Source organism: Ctenocephalides felis, unplaced genomic scaffold (genome assembly GCF_003426905.1).
Source record: "Ctenocephalides felis isolate EL2017-DRISC unplaced genomic scaffold, ASM342690v1 CF-g0.4_SCAFFOLD_00845, whole genome shotgun sequence".
Lineage (NCBI taxonomy): Eukaryota > Metazoa > Arthropoda > Insecta > Siphonaptera > Pulicidae > Ctenocephalides > Ctenocephalides felis.
Window position 1 is genome coordinate 3,148,093 of NW_020536999.1, and position 18,564 is coordinate 3,166,656.

General features: G+C 29.4%; 2 protein-coding genes across 2 annotated transcripts; both read left to right on the forward strand.

The window, feature by feature from the left end:
• Positions 1-5,142: 5,142 nt before the first annotated feature.
• Positions 5,143-6,249, forward strand: LOC113363472 (lactoylglutathione lyase-like). Its single transcript, XM_026605974.1, has 4 exons — positions 5,143-5,295; positions 5,365-5,501; positions 5,564-5,650; positions 5,982-6,249. The coding sequence occupies exons 1-4, from the start codon at positions 5,224-5,226 to the stop codon at positions 6,232-6,234; spliced, it is 549 nt and encodes a 182-aa protein (XP_026461759.1). The 5' UTR covers positions 5,143-5,223; the 3' UTR covers positions 6,235-6,249.
• A 4,417-nt stretch (positions 6,250-10,666) lies between these two features.
• LOC113364303 (fructose-1,6-bisphosphatase 1-like) lies at positions 10,667-15,914 on the forward strand. The gene is made up of 6 exons (XM_026606791.1): positions 10,667-10,842; positions 10,909-11,053; positions 12,935-13,041; positions 13,611-13,831; positions 13,890-14,068; positions 15,726-15,914. Exons 1-6 carry the CDS (start codon positions 10,667-10,669, stop codon positions 15,912-15,914), a joined length of 1,017 nt encoding a protein of 338 aa, XP_026462576.1.
• Positions 15,915-18,564: the final 2,650 nt, after the last annotated feature.

Sequence of the window (18,564 nt, forward strand, 5' to 3'; positions counted from 1 at the left end):
AAATAATTTTTGCTTTATTCGACGAAGATATACGGTGTTGAACAATAAATCTCAAGAATACATATATACACATATATAATAATGTATATATAATTTTTTATGAGTCTGAAAACCTCATATGTCAACATGATATATATATATATATATATATATATATATATATAGATTATTATTCGAACGGTGACCTGTTGTAATCAAGGTCAGTTTTAACCGGTTTTTAATACATTAATATATATATATATATATATATAGATATATATATATATATATATTTCTACAACTATAAATATTTCTTCATGTCATTTATTTCTTGAAATAATTAATACAAGCAGTGGACTTCACAATAAATTAATACAAGCAGTGGACTTCACAATAAAAAGATAATACAATTAATAACTCGAATATGAATTGAATAATTATGATGAATTAATACATTGATTTAATTTATATATATATATATATATTTATATATTATATATTATTTATATATATATATATAAATAAATATATATATATATATATATATATATATATATATTGATAATTTGTTCGACGTTGAAACATATTTCAAAGTATCTAGCAGTCCATTAGTCGAAATAAAAAATGTAAAAAAGTATTAAAAACTTTTATTTATACGTTTCGACACCAAATGCGTGTCATAATTCAGCAACTACAATAAATTTGAACATTTTACTAATATAAAACAATATAAAATAATTATAAACATAGAGAAACATTATACATACCACCAGGACAAAAACACTAAAAAAAATAGATATATAAATATTTATAAAAAATTAGACTTGTAACATATTAGCAAAGGACATTTTTTTGGAAAAATAATGAAAAACTACAAAATTAAATACATTTTGAAAAAAGTTTTGACTTTTTAGAGAAATTTATTGTAGTTGCTGAATGATGACACGCATCTGGTGTCGATAATAATAATAATTCGATTATATTGTCATATTTCTGTACATTATTTTTTCCACAATTTTATTAATTTTATATAAAAAAAATCCACCATCTTCTGCTTTTCTTAAACATATTGTTTGCTTAAATCTTATCAAGATCGTGTTTTTTGACAAATGTCCTTAAGATGGAACGTACCTTGTTCCGAAACGTCGACAATATAATACACTACACTTTATACATATATGCTTAAATAAATTTTTAATCATATCAATTTTTTCACATCAACAAAAAAATTTTATCTTTTCCAAATGAGATAAAACGTCCGACATAAAAAGTTGTTTACAGAAACAGATGCGATTGTTTTTAGGAAAAACGATTATATTAAAAATATGTGTCATATAATTTATAATATCAATACACATATACATACACACACATATATCGTATATATATATAATTCTTCTGTACGCTGTATGATTTGATACTTTTCCTAAACGGTTATTCGGATTTTGATAAATCTTTTTAGAGTTTGTTAAAGGAAATTTTTAAGATTTAATGAACGACAAAACTATAAGTAATATTGTAGAAATAAATGACGAAAATTACGAAAAAACACTTATCATTGTTTGACATTGAACTGTCATTTGCTAAAAATATCAATTCACTTGAAATTTGAATTTAGCTGAAATTATGAGCCTAGATAATATTAGGATATAATATACAAGAAAAATGTAATGTCTACATAATTATTGCCGAAAAGCAGGTGAGATGTGCTAGATATTAAAATAATATAAGATCAACAGTCAACTGTACATGGTTTGGCAGATGAATTATATAATTCAGTTTAATAAATAGCGCAATTAGTCCAAAACTGCATATACATTTTTCTTTAAATTTGAATTCGTGCATGTCGCATTTTGGTTTACTTTACTAAATTATTTGACAATTCAGAAAATATTTTTACTTATTGAAAAAACGATTTAGAATTTGGTTTCATGTGTCGAAAATTCATTTGTTTGGCATCGGATATGAAATATTTAGCAAGTTGATCTTAGAATGGAGAGTGATCATATGAACTAGATTTTACAAATTAATTCACCTAAGATTTGAGCATAAACGATAATGTTTATTAAATTGTTAGTAAGAAAAATGTACTTTAAAAATTATAATTGCCAAAAAGCAACTAATATATCGTACGAAATTATGAAAATTATAGACTAAATTATTGAAGCAATTATGTTGTGTGATAAAATCAAGTGTGATATTATTCTTTTATCGCAGATACTATATTATTTTTCTGAATTTTTTATATTGCTTATGCTAAGTCTAAAAATGAATCACGAAGGCAGGGCATCAAATAGCATATTAAAAAGTATAGGATAGGATAATAAAAAAATTGAAACTTTTGAATTGTAGACGTGGGTACAGGACAACGTCTGCCGGGTCATCTAGTATATATGATGATATGATTGCATGATGATGTAAAATACGTTTCAAAATACTTCCTTAAAATATGTTTTTAGTCACGGAAACCCACTTTTAACACCACATATAATATAAGATTAAAAAGAATTTAATTAAGAGATCTAACACATTAATAAATAATAAGTTGTTCTACAATATTATTTAAAATAGGTGTGTGTATGTATGTGTGTGTAATGTACTTTGTTTATAATTGTATGTATATTTGAGTTTCTTTTTTTTTTCTTTATTATACCAAAATTGAAATATAGTTTAGTACACTATTAAAGGTGAACCACTGGGTTTTCCTTTTAAAATTTAATATGTTATTTGTCAAACTAATTACACAATGTCTTTCTATTTAGACAGAGTGTAATTTGTAAAAAAATAAAAAAAAATAAACCGACTTTTTTACTTGTTTATAAATTCTGATGCTTACCTTTAAACATGTGTAATATCCAAAATAAAAAATCCACATAAATTTTAGTTTTTCACTGGCACTTGTATAGAAATAAAAATGTGTAGAATGAAATTTAAACATATATTTCACATTAAATAACACTCTCAAAGGAACACAAAATGCATCTGAATCCACCACAAAAAATCATTATTTACTTATATATTTATTATAATTATTATAATTATTAATTACTTATATTATTATTTACGATTTCACTATTTTTATTCTATTTTCACAAAATGTTTTTCGTGTGTTTTGTTCAGAAGAAAATGATCTAAACAAAAATGTGCGCGCACTCAAACGTGTTTCGTGTTCGACTGAATTAAATACAAATGGAATCTAATAAGAATCGTCTAACTCCCACCACTGCAAAATCACACGATAGAGATAACATTGGAGGATTATGTAATAATAAATGATAACTAGTGGTGTATGGTATCGTGCCTTAAGGCAAATTGCTAGAACTTTCCGTACCGTAATGAAATATTCGAGAAATTTTAAACGTTCTCAAATATATTATTACGAATACTGTAACTTTCATCATTTTTGCTATCTTATTGTTATATCTGAGCAAATCAAATGTAAATTATAAATCATAAATCATTTTATCTTCAGAACATTAACAATCGTCATTTCATTTCGAATTCAATTACAAAAAAAAATAGTTGCCTAATTTACACACAAATTGAAAAAGTGCTCCGGCTTAGTCACAGTCTAAACGCCTTTGTAAACAATTCTGCGCGACATTTTTACTTATACTGTGCTTAGCTTGGCGGCATTTTCACATTTTTCAATAGTTTTCACAAAATTAGAAAATCGCTTTAGTACATAAACAGTCTAAACGCACTTGAGTGAACATTTGTACCAGAATGGCGCTTAGACTGTGCTTAGCCTGGGTAATTTTTTGAATTTTTGATCCAAAATTACAATAATATTTTATGGAAAATAAAACAAGATGTAATATTTTTTTATCCTCAAAAGCAATTGTTTTGTCAATACAAGCAGAAAGTTTTTTAGAACATTCAAATCGGACGCTTAGTTCACTCAAAAACTGCCATTTTTTGCACATTTAGCTCTGTATCTTCAAAATGGCGGGACCTGTACTTGCCAAAAACTAATCACCTCTTCTCCCAATCATTACAAATTGAATGTTTTTTAGATCATTCAAATCCGATACTGCGTTCTCTTAAAAACTCGATTTGTATTTTCTGCACTCTTTGCTCCGTATCTCCGTAACGGCTGAACCTGCTTTTGCCGAAAACTAATCAGCACATCTCCCTATCAATAGGGATCAAATGTTTTTTAAACCATTCAAATCGGTTGATCCGTGCGCGCAAAAACGTGGACAAAAAATTGTATCCACACATACACACATCACACAAGGTATGCCAAAACGCTCAGAAACCTTTGAAAAAGCTAAAAACTTTCACTTTTCAGTTATTTACAAAGAAACGGCTTGGCCGATCGTCGCGCAAATATGATAAACGTTAGTCCCCGTCGAGATACATCGAATGGCTTTTAAAATTTTTGAAATCGGTTCAGCCGTTTTTGAGAAAACGTCGATTTACGGCAAAAAATCTGTTCACACACACACACATACTTTTTCCAAATTTGGTCTCATTCGATACAGAATGGCTTGAAACGTCGAGAAAATATAAAATTAGCGAATAGAATTTTTTTATGAAAACATAAGCTTCTCTTCGGGAAGTTAAAAAAGTTTTTATTTACTTTTACAAGTTTTCACCTTTGTCCAGTTCGTCCAGTTTGATATCAAGCAGTAGTGATGTCAGTTTTCACTTGAAATTATAAGACTTTTTTGACTTCATTAATTGTTTTTATTGCAGGTCTTTGTACAGGGTTTGTTGGTAATCCACAATTCTCCTCCAGGTACATCCACAAGACATCCTAACATTTTATTGAAAAAATTCTATCTATTATTATATTGTATTATTTATTCTTTATTATATTCATATTCATATTTATATTTATATTATATATTTTATTATTATATATTTATTATTATTATATTTATATTATTATTATATGTCAAATATTTTTTTTTATATATTATTATTATATTTTATACCTAATATTATAAGTATTTGCAAAATAACTTGTTAAGTAAGTTTAAAATTTAAAAAACGCGCGCTTGTGTATGAAGAGTGCAACAAGCGTGAAGTTCCTGCAGAACTGTCAAAACTGTCAAGTTCAACTGTCAATTGAAGGTATGTGTCCGAAATAGATAAAAAGACAAATTTATCATAAATTATACAACTTTTAGACACCTCGCACGTGTAATATCATTAACCGGGTATACAATTTAATTATATATTTTATTTCTAGTTTAAAGTGCCTTACACAACGTTGTTAACTTACCATTCCAAACCATGGGTGAATGCACAGGTTTAACAAATAAAGAGGCTAATGACTTATGCTCTAAGCCGGATTCCTCAACATCAGTAAATATTTATCAAATATCCACATACCTAATAAAACTATTGCTAATATTTTACATAACCTTTGTCCAGGACTTCATATTCCAACAGACGATGTACAGGATAAAAGACCCTAGGAAGTCTTTACCCTTTTACACTGGTGTACTTGGAATGACTCTCTTACAGAAGTTAGATTTTCCTGAAATGAAGTTCTCACTGTACTTTATGGGGTATGAGATAATGTATTAGATTTTATACTGAATATGTTTTAATGTTTAAATTGTTTTTACAGATTTGAAAAGGCTTCGGATGTACCTCAAGACAACAAAGAGCGTACAGCATGGGCTATGAGTAGAAAAGCTACATTAGAACTAACACAGTAAGTAATATATATATATATATATATATATATATATATATATATTTATATATATATATATATATATATACAACAGTTAATTTGTTAACATCTAGCAATATTGATAAAAAATAACATAAATTTAAATAAATAAGAGTGCAAAGAATAGAATTTACATGAAAATAATATCCGTAGTATGATGATTTAATATAAAATAAAAGCAAATAATAAAAATAAAATTTCTGAATAAAATAAACAAAATATCTGAATAATAAAATAATACTAGAAAAACCAAATAATAAAATAGTGTTATGAAATCAGATATCAATAAATATTTTCTATCATCTTTTAGCAATTGGGGCTCCGAACTAGATCCCGACTGCACCTACCACACTGGAAACAGTGACCCCAGAGGTTTCGGACATATCGGTTTAATGGTGCCTGATGTGGAAGCTGCTTGTGAGCGGTTTGAAAAGCTCGGTGTGAAATTTATTAAGAAGCCACAAGATGGTAAAATGAAGGGACTTGCTTTTATTTGCGACCCCGATGGTTATTGGATAGAGATTTTTAATGCAAAACATGTAGCGACTAATTGTACTGCTTAAAGGAATGGATTTGCTTGCTATATTTGTTGAAATGAAATTTATTGTTCATGCATTTTTATAGAGCTTTATGAATTTAATATAAGTAATATGCTTAAAATGTTATATATACACAAAATTATATGTTTTTTATATTGTCAAGTTTCTTTTTGTAAAATTTAAAATGAAATAATAAAACATATATATTAATAATAATGAATAAATATTTACCTGTGTTATTTTGGACTCCCTTAAATAAATCTTCAATATAATCCTTATATTTTTAACTTCAAATTGAGAATGTTTGAATTTCTCAACGTTTTGAAGGTTTCTGAACATTTTGGCATACCTCAAAAAAATGGATGTATGTGTGTGTGTGTATGCGCATGTATGTATGGATACAATTTTCCAGTCACGTTTTCGGGCGCACGGATGAACCGATTTGAATGGTTCAAAAAACATTCGATACCTATTGACAGGGAGATGTGCTGATTAGTTTTTGGCAAAGGCAAGTCCAGCCGTTACGGAGATAAACAGCAAAGAGTGCAGAAAATAGAAATCGAGTTTTTGAGAAAACGGAGCATCTGATTTGAAAGATCTAAAGAACATTCCATTAGTAATGATTGGGAGAAGTGGTTAAGTTTTTGGAAAAGGCAGGTCGAGCGGTTTCGGAGATACAGAGCTAAATGTTAAAGAAATGGCAGTTTTTGAGAGAACTAAGCGTCCGATTTGAATGATTCAAAGAACTTTCTGCTTGTTTTAAAAAATAATTGCTTTTTCCTACATTATATAATTATAATTATTATTTATTATATATTTATATATATATATATATATATATATATATTGTTTATTTCGACTTTGAAACATATTGTGATAAGGTTTTTCAGCCACAAGTCGAAAAAAATGAATAAAAATAAAAATTTAGATTAAATCCGCGAAATTCTTGCAGGCAACTCATATACGCTAAAATTAGTTAATAATATTATAAAAAACCGTATGGAATATTTAAATAATTATAAAATTAACATTAATAATAATAACCTTTCTAGATACTATATATATATGTAGTTCAATAAATTCTTCATCTTTTCTAAAAAAATATAAAGGTATTATTTCTTTACCATTTTCAGGCAGTTTTGCTTATTTTTTAAAAAAGATATTTTCTGAAGAAGGTTTTCTTTTAGTTTTCAAATTGGAAACTACTTTAATTTCTTTGTATACTTCTTTAAAATCAAAAACACCACATAATAGAATCGTTGACTCCGTTTACAAGGTGAATTGTAATGATTGTGAAAAATTCTATATTGGGGAGAGTTCACAATATATATCTAAGAGAATGCTTCAACATAATTACAATTCAAAAAATAAAAATCAATACAAAACAATGCTTTCAGACCATATGCAAAATTTTAAACACACTTTTGATTTAAACAATCCCGTTATTTTATATATTGAACAAAATGTTGACCTAAGAAGGTTTGCTGAATCTGTTTTCATTTTTTTAAATTCACAATGTGTTAATAAGAGAAGTTTTTCTTCTTTGCTTTTTGAAAGCTATCAAAACTTAATTAATGTCTGTAAGTCTGATTTTTTAAATATTTGAATATTTTTTTACCACTTGATATTTTCTTTTCTTTTTCTTTTTTAGAATTCGAAATATTTCGATTACTCGATTTTATTTTTCAAAAATCTATATATATATATATATATATATATATATATATATATATATATATATACCTACATATTTTTTTGTTTTTAGAACAAAATATTGATGTTTTAATCGTCAATTTTAGATAAAACTAGTGTGGTGTATGGTATCGTGCCTTAAGGCAAATTGCTGGAACTTCCCGTACCGTAACGAAATGTTCGAGGAATATTAAATGTTTTCAAATAGACTATTATAATATTGTAACATTGTCTAATATTTAAAAGAATTATATAAACTGAATTTCAAAGTTGAAATTATTTGTTTAAAGTATATTAGAAGTATAGTCAGAATTAAAAATAAAATCTGAATTATTTTTGATATACAAAAATTTGAAAAAAAAATTGAAAAAAAAGTTGAAACAAAAACTTTTTTTCCAAAATCAATTATTTTGTTAACACAAGCAGAAATTTCTTTGAATCATTTAAATCGGACACTTAATTCTCTTAAAAACTGCCATTTTTTGCACATTTAGCTCTGTATCTTCAAAATGGCTGGGCATGCCTTTGCCAAAAACTAATCACCTCTTGTCCCAATCATTACAAAATGAATGTTTTTAGATCATTCAAATCGGATGCTCCGTTCTCTCAAAAACTAGATTTCTATTTTCTGCACTCTTTGCTCTTTATCTCCGTAACTGCTAGACCTGTCTTTGCCAAAAACTAATCAGCACATCTCCCTATCGAAAGAAATCGAATGTTTTTTGAACCATTCAAATCGGTTGATCCGTGTGACTGAAAACGTGAACGAAAAATTGTATCCATACATACACACACACATCCATTTTTTGTGAGGTATGCCAAAATGTTCAGAAATCTTCAAAACGTAGAGAAATGTAAAAATTTTTAATTTCGATTTTCGGCCCATTACAATAATTTACCCTACGGGAAGTTAATAATTTTAAACTGGCTTGGTACGTATAATTTTAATTCTGTTTTATTTTATTTTGTTACTTTATTTTATTTATTATCTTTTTGTATTTTAGCTGAATGATGAGCTAGCATAATAGCTCGAAACGTCTTAAAGAAGATTTTATATTTACGTTGTTTTATTTTTTCGGCTTGTGGCTGAAAAACCTTATCACAATATAAATATATATATATATATATATATATATATATAATATCGCGTAAAAAACATATTCTACCTAAATTATCGACCCCGGACCTCCGATTCGCCTCCAATGCTCCACCTGTCAAGTGACCTTTGATTGTTTGAAGGTCGACAGTTTTAAGTCTCAAATGTCAACGTAGATAAAAATTAATTCTTTTCACATTTTTTTGTTCTGCAGTCGACTCGTCTAGAAGAGCATCATCCTATGTAAGTAGAAATAGTTATTTAATTCAATATTTAATATTATTTTATGTGCTTCTGTTTAAAGAAGTGATCGAGAGACACGTTTAGTTTTGAGGTTATGTAAGGGTAACAGTACTAACTGTAGTAATAATACAAATATAAGACCAATATTGTTGGTTCTATTCAGGGGAGTAACTACCGCCGTATCAGCCGTATCAAAAATACGGGGCCACCGGGCCAGGGGGGCCCCCAACGTCCGTAAGCAAATAAAAATAATAAAAACAAGTATTTTGCAAAACACCTGTCTCCATGAGACTTTCGTCTAAATACAGTAAGATCATCTCTGTTAATTTTTATAACCAATTGTAAACTCTTTAAAAATATGTTTAAAATATGAAATTAAATATTTATTTATATTGGTGACAAACTTCAATAGTTTTGCATACAATTTTCTCTAAGTAATTTTTGCATACTTTACCCAGTTGCAACCGCAAAGAGGCTGAAAAATGTTCTCAAATATAAAACTGATAATAAATTAGCTAATCAGGTAATTCAGGTAAGCCTTAGGAAACTTTGTATTTTCCGATATTTGTGAATAGTCAACCCAATCAATAAGAATTCAGATTTATTCCAAATTTTTATGAATTTTTAAATTAATGTCTTATCTCAGGCTTATAATATTTTAGTATCTATGATAGGTATGATTATGGAAAGATTTATCAAAATTGTCAGTTTAATTACAACAACTACTTAATTGCTAAAAACTGTCCGGGCGATATATTCCAAACGGTTTATGATTTTGAACCAATGGCGAAAATTTTAGCACTCTTCTTCTAATTTCAAGGAATCGGTTTGGCCTATCATTGTAAACAATCATTTTTTGGCAAAAATATTAACTTTTCCTCAGAGAAGTTAAATACTTCGATGATACAGGAACATCATTAGATCATTATTGTTCATAGAAACAGAAACTTTATCAAAAACTAGCCATCATAAGCTATAAATGATTTAATAAATGTGTATATTTATTGAATTTGTATTGTTTGTAGAAATTTCTGATGGATATTGATGATAAGTGAACATTTTTATGGAAAAATTCTGGCATACCCGAGGGGCCCCCCAAAAAAATTTTGATACGGGGCCCCGCCAATGCACGCTACGCCCCTGGTTCTATTATTGTAAAAACAAGTGTTATTGCCGTAGTTTCGTTTTGAATCCAAATCATACTACAAAAAGAACAAATTTACTAGTTATGATCACTTACAAATGTGCACTCATGTTTCTCGTTTATCAATAATCAAATCTAATTGAATGAAATAAGAATGTATACAGTTTCAACAATGCCTAGGCTAAATTCTAAAAGTATTAAATATCGATCTCTCCATTACCATTATTGATATTATATATTAGTAATTCATTTTATTACAATGATCTCGTAGTTTTTCCACCATGACTGAAAGCGGTCCAGCCTTCGACACCAACTGCATGACGCTGACGCGTTTTCTGTTGGCCGAGCAAAGACACTTTCCATCGGCCACGGGGGACCTCACCCAATTGCTGAACTCCATACAGACGGCTGTGAAGGCTGTCAGTTCAGCCGTGAGAAAAGCTGGAATAGCCAGACTGTAAGTAGATAATGGATAATTAACTACTAAATTTGATTTTATAACATGACGTGAATGGTTTTACAGTCATGGTATATCTGGAGACACCAACGTGCAAGGCGAAGAAGTAAAGAAGCTAGACGTTCTTGCAAACGAGCTGTTTATTAATATGCTCAAGTCTTCCTTCACCACGTGCATGTTGGTCTCGGAGGAAAATGATAATGTTATAGAGGTACCAGTTGTTAAATTAATGATAAAACTAGTGGTGTATGGCATCGTGCCTTAAGGCAAATTGCTGTAACTTCCCGAACTGTAATGAAATATTATTACAAATACTGTAAATTTCATTATTTTTGCTATCTTGTTATATCTGAGCAAATCAAATGTAAATCATAAATCATAAATCAATTTATCTCCAGAATATTAACAATCGTCATTTCATTTCGAATTCGATTTTTAAAAAAAAATAGTTGCCTAATTTACACAAAATTGAAAAAGTGCTCCCTTATAGTCACAGTCTAAACGCATTTGCAAATAATTCTGTGCGACATTTTCACTTATATTGTGCTCAGCTCGGCGGCATTTTCACATTTTTCAATAGTTTTCTCACAAAATTGTAAAAGTGCTCCAGTACATAAACAGTCTAAACGCACTTGGGTAAACATTTGTACGAGAATGGCGTTTAGACTGTGCTTAGTCTGGGTAATGTTTCGAAATTTTCAATTCAAAATTACAAAAATAGTTTATGGAAAATAAAAAAAGATGTGATAATTTTTTATCCTTAAAAGCAATTGTTTTGTTAAAACAAGCAGAAAGTTCTTTGAATTATTCAAATCGGACGCTTAGTTCTCTCAGATTTGCCATTTTTTTAACATTTAGCTCTGTATCTCCGAAACCGCTGGGCCTACCTTTGCATAAAACTAACAACCACTTTTCCCCGTCATTACTAACTGAATGTTTTTTGGGTCATACACATCGGATGATCCGTTCAAAAACTCGATTTCTATTTTCTGCACTCTTTGCTCCGTATCTCCTTAACGGCTGGACCTGCCTTTGCAGGAAAAAATGCGGACGTACAAAACACACACACACACACATCCATTTTTTCTGAGGTATGCCGGTAAAATGTTCAGAAACCTTCAAAACGTCGAGAAATGCAAACATTTTTAACTTCCCGTAAAGCAAATTATAGTAATCGCAAAAAAATCGAAAATGAAAATTTTTATATATCTTTACGTTTCAAAACTTTCTGAATATTTTGGCATACTTTAGAAAAAACGGATATATGTGTGTGTGTGCGGATACAAATTTTCGTCAACGATTTCGGGAACACGGGTCAACCGATTTGAATAATTCAAAAAGCATTCGATTCGTATTGATAAGGAGACGTGCTGATTAGTTTTTGGCGAAGGCAGGTCTAGCCGTTCCGAAGATACGGGGCAAAAAGTGCCAAAAACGGTAACTCAGTTTTTAAGAGAACGGAGCGTCCGATTTTATCAATTCAAAAAACATTTTACTTGTATTGACAAGATGAATAATTGATCAAATTTTCATGAAGGCAGGGTTAGCTGTTACGGAGATCTAGTAAAAAAAAGTGAAAAATAATGCCATTTGGCGGTAAAAAATGATCATTAGACATATGCACATCAACTTATCAGATATTTTATAGAGATTCTGACAATAAGTATGAATTTTGTTTGCATTCCTATGAGTTCTGTACCAATGCTTATTCGTTAGACGGCGACGCGGCACTTACGCGCTTTATATATGGTCTTTATGCAGTTAAAACAGTACGATTGCTTTGAAAAAAAGTTCAGAATTTCCAAAATATTTCAAAATAAATTTTTCTTCAAAAAGTCTTTTTTTCAAAAAAAGTAAATTCTTGTCAAGAATTTATAGTTTCTCAAAAATCTAATTTTTTCAGAGTAAATATTTTCAAAAATGTTAATCTTTTTCAAAAAAATAATTGTTGGTACGGAAAGTTTCAGCAATTTGCCTTAAGGCACGATGCCATGCGCCCCACTAGTCATTTTCGATTTTCGGCCCATTACTAGAACTACCCTACGGGAAAGTTAAAAAAAATACAGTTCGATTGATCTGGTTTTCTTTTTAGGTCGAAACCGACAAACAAGGCAAATACATTGTATGCTTCGATCCCCTCGATGGATCATCCAACATCGATTGCTTGGTATCAATTGGATCAATCTTTGGAATATACAAGTAACATCATATATTATACAATTATAAAGTACAAATACACAAACGATATACACCTAAGTCTGTTTTTATACGGTAGATTGGTTCCAGAAGAAGCTGTGTAAAAAAAGACATTGATCGTATACAAAAATGGGTGATTTGTTCCTAATCTCTAAAACCTATTAAAATTAGTGAAAAACAAGAATTTTCAAGAACAAGAATTCATGTTTACTTTAATAATAATTCCCCTAAATTAGTGCTATTCACATTTGCTTTGAGCAGTAAAAATTGTTTGTACGCGCAAAAGGGGAATTCACTGAAATCTTTAAGCTAGTGTTCGCAAACTATCGACACTATCGATGGTTTCAGACTTTTTTCTTTCATAAGTACTTTTTTGTGATATGAACATACTTCGCAAAAATTAAATTTGACAAAAAAAATTTAAGTACATAAAATTTCAAATCGTGCTAAATGGAATAAAATCGTGTAAAAAAATTAAAAATATTCAATTTTCAAACCGTGTTATATCAAAACCGTGTACAAAAAGAAGGTGTAAAAACAGACTTAGGTGTACTAACCTATCTATTCTACAGAAAAGTATCAACCGGTGCTCCACAATTATCCGATGCCTTGCAACCCGGTCGCAATCTGGTGGCAGCCGGCTACGCCTTGTACGGTTCTGCAACCATGATGGTGCTGTCCATTGGAAATGGTGTCAACGGATTCATGTATGATCCTGCTATTGGTGAATTTGTTCTGACGGAGCCCAATATGCGTGTACCTGATAAGGGAAAGATTTACTCGATCAATGAAGGTAGATTAAAACAATCTCACGAGTGTTAAATATTTGGCTAATGATAATTGTGTCGTAGGTTACTCGTACCTGTGGGATGCTGCTGTTTCTGAATACGTATCGGCAAAAAAAGATCCTGCAAAGGGTAAACCTTATGGTGCCCGATATGTTGGATCCATGGTTGCTGATGTTCACAGGACCATAAAGTACGGAGGTATATTTATATATCCTGCAACATCTGCATCACCTAAGGGAAAGGTAATTTCAAATAAATAACATACAATTATTCAATCAATACTTTATATATATATACAGGGCCGGTCCTGGGGTCCTTAGCGCCCGCATGCAACTTTTTTTCTAGCGCCCCGCCCCCCTATTAATTTTCACCGTTTAAACAGTTTATCATTAAAATTATATTAGGTTGTCAAATATCCCCTTCCGCCTTTTTGTATTATAAACCAATAGCAAAAAAGCGGAAGGGAGATATTTGACAACCTATTATAAATATTTACATATTTTTTAAAAATTAATTTTTAATTATTCTGGATTTAGTACACAAAAAATAGATATAAATTAGAAGGGTATAAAATATATTGATTTTAAATTTATTTAGAAAATCGAGGCGATTCGCGGATTGATTATAATCAAATATTTTTAAAATTTCAATTATTTTTAGCAATATTAATATTTGGGTTTTAAAACATTCTACTTATTTATTATACGATTTATTCTATTGAGCAAATTATGCCATGTTGGTTTTTGGAAATTTTAATTTAATATAATTTTTCATCATTTTATCTCCTAATTGATATCGTAAGAGCCGAATTGTATTTATCCTTGCGTCATATTCAGAGTATCAGTTTGTTGTTTTAAAGTTAAATTTTTAACGTATTTTAAAAGTATTGTCCAAAAATCAGTAAAAAATGCAAAGAAATTACACACTTCTTGGAATATATTGAAAAAAAAAACTTATTATATTTGATATGTAATAGGTTGTCAAATATCTCCCTTCCGCTTTTTTTGCTATTGGTTTATAATACAAAAAGGCGGAAGGGAGATATTTGACAACCTAATATTATTTCTGCATAGTTAATAATTATTAAATTTAGAGTATGGACATCGCTAGGTATAAAAAAAGAATTAAAGTTTTCGTTCCAAAGTAAATTTTACTTTTATTTTTCATATTTGTTCCATTTCCATAACCCTAACCACGCGTGTTTTCAACATTCAAAATTCATCAAAAGCGAAACATTTGCAACAAAAGCCAAAGTTACAATTCAATTTCTAGGAATAAACATGCCATTTTTTCTGACTCCCCATTTTTTATTTTCCCCACTATAAGTTGTTTATGTTTTTTAAAAAGTTCCATTTCAACTGAATCAGCTCGCAATTTTTCTTCAATAATGCCCAATAATTAATTTAATCTTTCGTAGGTTTGAGCTTAACGGTAATTTCAAACGAAGAAAAAATTGAATAAACGAATTAAGCAATGGACACAACAGAGCTGTTATTTACTAATTTGCAGAGTTATTAATCGGTTAATTGTTTCTACTGATATCATAAATGTGAATAAATGCTTTTTGTGTCTCCGTATCCCTAATTAAGTTAGATTGTTTGTTATCATCTATTAAGTATTCTAGATTTTATATAAATAATTCTAGATTTTATATAAAAAATATAAATATTATAATAGGTTGTCAAATATCTCCCTTCCGCCTTTTTGTATTATAAACCAAGAGCAAAAAAGCGGAAGGGAGATATTTGACAACCTAATATTATAAACTTAATTTCCGAAACTCGTTTTGGCGCCCCCTAAGGCGTGCGCCCACATTTTTTGCATGCATCGCAAGGCAGGACCTATATATATACATATATATAATATATATATATATATATATATATATTTATATTCTAGTTACGTCTGTTGTACGAGTGCATACCCATGGCGTTCATCCTGACCCAAGCCGGAGGTCTCGCAAGTTCTGGCAAACAGCCGATTCTTGATGTACAACCCGAGTCGATTCACCAGAGATGTCCTATCTTCCTTGGTTCCAAAAATGATGTCGAAGAAGCTTTAAGCTATGTCAAAAAACATTCATCTTAAACGATAATAAAAAAGATATGCATTCCATATGATGGGAGTATTGTGCTTCTGAGAAGACTGGATATATTTTATATGATGAAATGTTTTATATGAATCTCGTTGTGTAGAACTGTTTTTAATAAATATATGAAATGTGTTTTGTTTTTTAATTGAGGGAAGGGAAATGGTTAATTAAAAAAAATATATATATATATAAATAAACTAGCTGTAAGTGGAATTCTGTCTTGAGGCAATTAATGGCATCGTGCCTTAAGGCAAATTGCTGGAACTTCCCGTACCGTAACGAAATGTTCGAGAAATACTGAATGTTTTCAAATAATTATTATTAATATTGTAACATTATCTAATATTTATAAGAATTATATAAACTAATTGCAGAGTTGAATTATTTGTAAAGTATATTAGAACTATAGTCAGAATTAAAATAAAATCTGAAATATTTTCGATATACACAAAAACTAAAAAACTAAAAAAAACTAAAAAAAAAAAATTGACAAATTTTTTTTCCAAAATCAATTATTTGTTAAGACAAGCAGAAAGTTCTTTGAATCATTTAAATCAGACGCTTAGTTCTCTCAAAAACTGCCATTTTTTTACATATTTAGCTCCGTATCTTCGAAATGTCTGGGCCTGCCTTTGCTAAAAACTAATAACCCCCTCTCCCAATCATACTAATTAATGTTTTTAAGATCATTCAAATCGGATGCTCCGTGCTCTCAAAAATTCGTTTTTTATTCTCTGCACTCTTGCTCTTTTTCTCCGAAACGGCTGGACCTGCCTTGCCAAAAACTAATCTGCTCATCTCCCTATCAATAGGATCGAATGTTTTTGAACCATTCAAATCGGTTGATCCGTGCGCCCTAAAACGTGACTGGAATTTGTATCCATACATACATACACACACACACATCCATTTTTTCTGAGGTATGCCAAAACGTTCAAAACCTCAAACGTCGAGAAATGTAAAAATTTTCAATTCCGATTTTCGGCCCATTACAATAATACCCTACGGGAAGTTAAAAATAAAGGGATTCTACTCACAAGCAAACTAATAATAAAAATAAAAAAGAAGCTCTACTAAAGCCTAAGATACAAAATGAAAAAAAACTCTATTGACGATCCAACTTAAATTTTTTAAAAAATTTACTGACGAGCAAATTGATAATTAAAATAAAAAGGACTGTACTGACAGTGAACTTATAAAGAAATTAAGATACTTCTTACTGATGAACATAAAATACAAAGAAATTAAGCAAACTAGACAAAGAGTAAAAAAGGACTCTACTGATGAGCAAATTAATAATAAAAATAAGAGACTCTACTGACGAGCAAACTATAATAAAAAAGGGACTCTACTGACGAGCAAACTAATAATAAAAATAAGAAACTCTACTGACGAGCAAATTAAAGAAAAAATTAAAAAACGATAATCAAACTAATGAAAAAATATTTGAAAAGGGACTCTACTGACGAGCAACCTAATAAAAAAATAATGAAAAGGGACTCTACTGACGAGCAAATTTATAGTAAACATAAGAGACCCTACTGACGAGCAATTAAAGAAAAAATTACAAAAGAGACTCTACCGACGAGCAAACTAATAGTAAAAATGAAAAGGGACTCTTTTGATGAGCAAATTATTGAAAAAATAAAGAGACTACTGACGAGCAAACTAATGAAAGAATTAAAAAGAACTCTACTGACTAGCAAACTAATGAAAAAAAATGAAAAGGGACTCTACTGACGAGCAAATTAAAGAAAAAATTTAAAAGCAACTCTACTGACGAGCAAAATAAAGAAAAATAGAAAAACATAAACTAATGGAAATATTGAAAAGGGACTCTACTGACGAGCAAACTTATAATAAAAATTTAAAAAAAACTCTACTGACGAGCAATAAAAAATGACTGAAAATATAAAAACTTAATTATCGGTAACTACATTCAAATAAATAATTCGAACTTTGCAATTCAGTTGAGTTCAGTTCAATTCTTAAAAATATTAGACAATGTTACAGAATTTATAATAATCTATTCGAAAACATTTAATATACCTCGAATATTTCATTACGGTACGGGAAGTTCCAGCAATTTGCCTTAAGGCACGATGCCATACACGACTAGTTTTCAGGATTTTTTTTCTTTATTATGGTCTTTTACACTTCAAAATATAAGGTTGTCAAATATCTCCCTTCCGCCTTTTTGTATTATAACCAAGAGCAAAAAGCGGAAGGGAGATATTTGACAACACCTAATATGTCAAAATAAAGAAATCTTTTTTTCAAAACGAAGTAATTTTTGTCGAATTTATAGTTTCTCAAAAATCTAATTTTTTCGAAGTAATTTTTTTCAAAAATGTTAATCGTTTTTAAAAAAATAATAATATTTGGTACGGGAAATTCCAGCAATTGCCTTAAGGCACAATGCCATACACCACTAGTTCTAATTTAATGTAAAAAATGAATGAGTAAGGATTTGCTATCGGGTTGCTAATTTCTACATATTAAAACACATCACAATCTTTACATCGGGATCAACTATCCGATTTATTATGATCAAACTTAATAACATTGGGATGCCTCCTAATATACATGACTAATTGTTCATAATTCGCATAAGTATTACTTTTGGTACCCTGGCACATTTTATAC